The 6,892-nt window shown below is 28.8% G+C and overlaps 1 protein-coding gene across 1 annotated transcript; it reads left to right on the forward strand.

The window, feature by feature from the left end:
* The first annotated feature begins 268 nt into the window (after positions 1-268).
* Positions 269-751, forward strand: LOC107858031. Its single transcript, XM_016702772.1, has one exon. The coding sequence runs from the start codon at positions 269-271 to the stop codon at positions 749-751; it is 483 nt and encodes a 160-aa protein (XP_016558258.1).
* The last annotated feature ends 6,141 nt before the right edge of the window (positions 752-6,892 follow it).

The raw sequence follows: 6,892 nt of genomic DNA on the forward strand, positions 1-6,892 counted from the left end.
AGCATGAATGTTCCACGGAATGTTAACATTACCACGAGCCTAAACTTTTCAAGTATGTACTACTATATATTACTATTACTACTACTTTCTTCTTTCACATATAATATATAGTCGCCAATTCTAACGCTTCTCAATATATTATACACCTCAACTAGAAGGATTACATCACTCCTAAGTTCAACAGTATAATCAAATCCATCTTTTTTCTTTTTCCTCTCTCTCGTTTCATCATCACCATTTCCAAATTACAATTCTCTTTAAAATCTTCATGGGTAATATCAAGAAGCAGAATCTTGTGATCACCCTTCTCCTCCTAATTTCCTTCTTCTTTTTCCTCTCTTCTTCATCTCCTTCACACGAATTCCAGTACTCCAAGAATCATGGGTGGTCACCACCAGATAATAGTAATAATAATGTGGCTCCAATAGTATCCCCATTATATGGTGATGATCATGAGTACATGATCAAGAATTCAGAACCGCCATATTTCATGAAGACACAAACAGGAGAAGGAGGAGGCCAGGGGCTCATGACAACAACTAAAATGAAGACGAAGAAGAAGATGAAGACAAGAACATTAAACTTGAAGAATAGGGAAAGTTCACCAGATAATTGGAGCAGCAAAAGAACGTATTCAGCTATGCTTCCAAAAGGTTTTGTTCCTCCTTCTGGATCTTCTCCATGCCATAACACCTACCCTAATTCTGTCGCTTTCTTCTGTCAGCTTTCCACTACTCCTAAATTACCCTAGACAGATACACATATCTGATCATCATTTAGTTCTTGAAGAAGAATATAATGATAGAGAGGAAAATTAGTCAAGTGAAATGATGATGATGAGTTTCTTGATCATCATCAAAAGGAAATAAGTTTTCTGTAACCGTTATACATACACACACGTTAATTCTTGATAAATCTTGGGCTGATATTGTAGTATCTTTCTTTTCTTTTACTCCCCCTTCTAATCTATGTAGAGTATACGTTTAAGTGAATCTTGTAAAAATTATGAGCTGTGTTCACTGAGTAATACGTCCTATAATTTCATTGCATTAATATTTGATGGGATGGGAAACTTGACGAGTACATATTTTTTCGTTTTTGTTCAGAGTACTGAAAATTTACTCTCCATGTCTTTACGTCATTATTTCCTCCATGTACAATTTACTCTCCATGTCTTTACGTCATTATTTCCTCCATGTACATATTTACTTGTTGATGTTTGACTTGACGAACCCGGTAAAAACCATTAATGATAAAATGATATATAGTTTTACCATGGTCCTCCTAATTATTGTAAGTCATCTAGAGTGTTCGGAAATGAGTAGGAAATAATTCGTACTTAACAACACGTGTAAAATGGGTATAATAAGAAATAAGTATGCATATTGTAGTCAAATAAAGATCTCACTAGTAGTTTTTCTTTTTGTATTATCTCTGAGAATCAAATATGACGAAAGGCAAACAACATTTTCTCTGCAATTGCTAAGTAAAATTATTTTAAATTAGAAAACAAATTGAAAGATTTTACTGAATTTGAGAACTATTGTACTCACTTAACGCAACACGAAAATGAAGGCTCGGAATTACTGATATATGCCTTGAACATAGAAAAGAAAGGTAATGTTCAATTTTAACAAGCTATTTCCCTTGTCCTTTTCCTTATTACGACCATTCCTCACTAAGTATAAAGACGTAAACGTGACTTGTTAGTGTACACTAAAACTCTTAAATAGTTATTACAAAATGACTTGAAAATGAATAATTATACGTCAAAATATATGTATTCAACCTGCAGGTAAATATTATATTACTAGATAATAAAGAGCCCGTTTACGGGCTCAATATTGTAATTTTAAATATATTTATAGTTATTTAGTTAGTGTTTTCTAAAAAAATAATTATTAATATTTTTGAATAAACACAATAGAAAATGTAAGTAGAAATCACACTATATATAATAAAATGTAATTTTTATTTTTATAAAATCAATTACAACTTCTTTAAGTTTTCATAATTAACATTAAAATATTATATACTCTAATGCTTATTTTAACATCGCGTCTAACACATTCTCTTAGATTAAACAACCAATTTTAGTATTTTTTTATACTTTATTTAAAAATTATACAAGATAATAGATTAAAATTATAAATTTCTATTTATTAACATCTTTTTATAGAATCATATGAAGCAATAAAATTAATGAAATGACTATTATATTTAATTTTTTCATTTAAAATAGAGTTTTAGTGGGATCTACATAAAAAATTATATGAAAATATTAAAAAAAATATGAAAAAAGGTTATATCTTGGGTTATATTTGTCAGTGTTATCTTAAACATAAGCTAATTATCAATAATTTTAAGAGGAAAAAAAGTTTCTCTCGACACCATGATTTAAAAAAATTTCAAATGAAACAAATTTCAAATATAATTTCTCTTTAAATGTAAAATTATTCTTTCCATTTGATTTAAGTATATTATTTTAATTTATATTTAATAAAAATTATCATATAAGTTTTCATATATCATAATAAAGTATGAACAAGATTCACTATTTAAATTATTTTTTAAGGTTGAACAAATTATCTTATAAAATTCTATTAAATATTGTGAAAAAGTTCAATTTGAAATTATTTTTGAATGTTATGAACAATGGATAGATGAATGCCCTATACATGTTTGTTTCTCCCTCCATTTCAAAGATAAAGACTCATTTTTTGTTTTAATTTGTTTTAAAAAAAAGATTTTTTTTAGTCAATACTTTAGTTTCAACTTTTCACGTATCATGTTTAGAACCACAAGATAAAAATATTTTGATACATTTGACATAACTTTAATTTATGACCTCAAGATACAAAAGTTTTCTATATTTTCTTTTACTCTGTGTCGAGTTAAAATGGGTCATTCTTTTTTACATGGAGGGAGTAATATATATTTTTTATTTCTTTATCACTCTACTAAATAATTTACTACAACCAAATGTGCAAAGAAAAGAATTAATTTATATTTGCCTGTAGACATTTCATTTGAATAAAAGAAAATTGAAATTTTAGCACTTATAAAAGCAATAGAAATGAGTATTGTGTATTAGAACGCACAAAAAATATTTATAGAAAGTAGTGAAGAAAATTGTGGAATTTACGTGATATATTGTACAACTTTGGAATATAATTGATATTTACTAAAAGAGGTTTTTTTTTTTTTTTGGGCATTAGAAATTTTAACTCATACTTGCTTTGTGGACATTTAATTTGAATAAAATGAAACTGAAATTTTAGCACTTATAAAAGGAATAGAAATGAGCATTATGTATTATAACTCAAACAAAACATTTATTGAAAGTAGTGAAGGAAATTGTGGGATCCACATAAGATATTATACAATTTTGGAATAGAATTGATATTTTAAAAAAATAATTTTTCTTTTTTTGACATTAAAATTTTTAATTCATACTTACCCGTGGACATTTCATTTGAATAAAATGAAATTGAAATTTTATCACTGATAAAAAGAATAGAAATGAGTATTGTGTATTAGAACTCAGAATTGTAAAGAAAGCTGTGGGTTCCATGTGAGAGATTGTACAACTTTGAAATGGGATTGACATTTATCAAAAAAGGTTTAGTTTTTTATTTGACATTAAATATTAATGTACAAATTTTGGGCTTACAAAATAATTAAACAATACACTTTTCTTTTTTTGAAATGATAAAAATACCCTTACAAAATTAGGCTTATAGAATTGTGTTAGTAATAGCGTGAAATGACTATATTGCCCTTGATCGTCTTCTAACTCACCTTTCTATATAATAATAATAATAATAATAATAATAATAATAATGTGTGAGGAGTCATCCAAACAGGACTAAATTTACACCACACTACAAAAGTTCAACTTGCATTCACTATTGTTACACGTGGGATAGATATATGATATAAATATACACATATATATGAAGAGAGATGTCTGCTGTTTTGACTTGTGAGGATGTTTCGTTGTTGGTATATATTTCTTGGTTGACTATATAGTTCAATAAGTCACTGAAAAATAAAAATTTATTTAGTCAAATTGTCCAAATTATAGGCGTGAAATAGGAAGAAAAGCATATGTAAATTCCATTATTTGAGGGACTTGCTTGCCTCATGGGGTTAAAAAGTTTTGTTACTTTCCGTTTACTTCATGCACATGCATGATCATGTCCTATATTAACTCTTCTTTCGATATGTTACAGAATCCTATGTACGTAGAAATTACTAAGTATTTATATATACCAAAATTTTACTATACAAAATCTAGTTTAATACATATATATGCCTTCTATAATTGTACTTTTATATAACATGCCAAAAATAAATAATCACATGGTTACAAGTGGGTTGTGGTGAAGGTAGTTGCTAATAATGCTGCGCTGTTCAATGTTAGTACAATGTTAAACATAATTTTTCGATTGAAGGGGCTCAACTGACCTTTCTTTTTATGAAAGGGATTTAATTGACTTTTGGTTTTAATTTGTTTGTTTGATTTTTGATTTGACAAGAAAATAAAGAAATTTTTTGAATTTTATAATTTTAAGCTAAAAATATGTAGAATTTAACAAAATGTCAATTTTAGATTAAATACGTCATGTGAAAAATTGAAATAAAAATTTGTAGACATTTTTTAATATGGAGATTGAAAAGGAATGTAAAACAATCAAATTGAAACTCAGGATATATCACTTTATCTTTCCTTTTCAAGTGTGAAATAGTTACCATACGACTCATACATTGTATTTTCATAAAAAATCTACTATTTTCTTGAGGGTATGCCTCTGACTGACTGCAAATAGATGCCTTCTTTGTCATAAGCCTTTTTTTGGCTGATAACTGTGGTGTCTAGACCAGCTTGCGTGCACCTCAACTAAATCTACAAAATACCTTGTCATAAGCCTCTTATCATTTGATTCCTCATATTGTGGATGTCCAAACAATTATAAGGTCTTGAAACTGGGTAGCTTGCTGCTACTTCAAAACTTGAGGACGATCTGAACTTTTACCAGAAAACAAATCCTAATGTGGCAAAGCTATTCCATATTGAAGACATTTCTAAACACCAGGCTTAGTCTTGCTTAAAAATGAAGAGGAGAAAGTGGTGCATTATGGTTAGTTGTTCCTCTTATTTTCTTAGTTTATTTCTGAATTGTATATTTTCTTTTGGATAACTTTATCTGACAAAAAAGAGAACTCCCACTTTATTTGATTTCTGCTCTCATGTTCATAACTCCCACTTTATTGATTTATGCTCTCATGTTCAAAGGCAATCTTTTTCTTGTGTGTTTATTTATTTAGGAGCATATTGGCAAACTAATCAACAGATAATAATAGAACAGAAACTATGATAACATAATATGATAATCGAGGTACAAGAAATAATAGAGAGTAACAGAAATTTAAGGAAAAGTTTGTTGAGAGCTCTAGAAGTTTCAAATTTAAATGTTGTATGATTGTAGTTAATTTTTACTTCATCGGTTGATAGTTGATTAAGAGAAGAATTTTTCATAGTTGAGGAACCTGGGAAGTAAGGGGGTGTTAGTCCCGTTACTTTCACCTCTATGATTCTACGATGTGTTACGACAAAGTCCTCCATTTGTAGCCAATTAGTTGTTAAAATTTGGACAATTAGATTTAAGAAAATATAATTTTTCTGCTTTAGTCTTACATAGAGTAGCAAGCAGTATAAGCTTGGTTGAAATTCAACTGTTTTTCATTCTGTAGTGTGTTGCTATAAAATCCTCCATTTGTAGTCAACTGGTTTTGCGATTTGCCCAATGTTTTCTTTAGGAATATTTTCTTTTTCCTCTATCTAAGGCAGGGTAGATTTTGTCTAGAGTGATGGAAGGATAGGTGCTATCAAATATTTTCCTTCTGATCTCTTGACAAATTATAGAACTTGTGCATAATTTTTGTACATTTTCTACGGTGGTTGTTTATGATATTTGACAAATAATTTGATGATTTTATGTTTCTGTGCTTCACTGTCATCTTTATTCCTGATCAAGTTGCATTTTGGATTCCTGAGTTGTGAAACTTCTATATTTCTCTCTTTAGTACATTCACGAACTTGCTGCTAGAGGGATGCATTACTTCCATCGGCCTGGCACAATTCTTCAGGATGTCGGTATCTATCTTCTTTCGATTGGTCTTTTTATTTGTTGCTTTTTTAAATCCCCCTCTGTTATAGGAGATGCATGTTGACCTTTTTTTTAGTATGGGTTAAAATTCCAGGAGCTTGGACAAGATAGAGCTTACATAAGTGAAACTGTATTCACCGCCATCTTTCTTTATTTTGTCTTGGTGAGTTTGTTTCTCTCTGACTTCATAGTTTGAGCTTGAAGTGTATCTCTTAAAGTCATTCAAAGAGGCTCTTATACTTGTAATATCACATTTATTTCATAAAAAAATTAAAATTAAGCACCCAATCCCCGTTAGTTAAATTGTTTATTTTCATCACTTTCTTACAACTTTCTATCTGTTTCAGCTCTTTAACATTGGAAAGTATAGTTCTTTTGCTTACTTTTAAATGATTATTGTTTATTTCTCAGTTGATTTGTTATTCTTAGATTCATATTATTTGTCATTTTTTTTAATTTTGTACAAGATTTTGCAATTTTAATATAAGGGAAAAGGCTCAAATATGCCACTGAACTATCAGAAATGGCTCATTTATGCCATCCGTTAAAAGTTGGGCTCATTCATGCCATCGCCGTTACAAAACTGGCTCATCCATGCCATTACTTTTAACAACCGATTTTTAGAAAACAATTGTGCCACGTGGCAACTAATTAGAGGTCCACGTCATTTTTAAAATTTTATTTTAAAAAATTATAAATTTTTTTTATTATAAATATTT

Source organism: Capsicum annuum, chromosome 2 (genome assembly GCF_002878395.1).
Source record: "Capsicum annuum cultivar UCD-10X-F1 chromosome 2, UCD10Xv1.1, whole genome shotgun sequence".
Lineage (NCBI taxonomy): Eukaryota > Viridiplantae > Streptophyta > Magnoliopsida > Solanales > Solanaceae > Capsicum > Capsicum annuum.

Coding starts and splice junctions, on each gene's coding strand:
- LOC107858031 (XM_016702772.1), top strand. CDS start 269: ATGGGTAATATCAAGAAGCAGAATCTTGTGATCACCCTTCTCCTCCTA.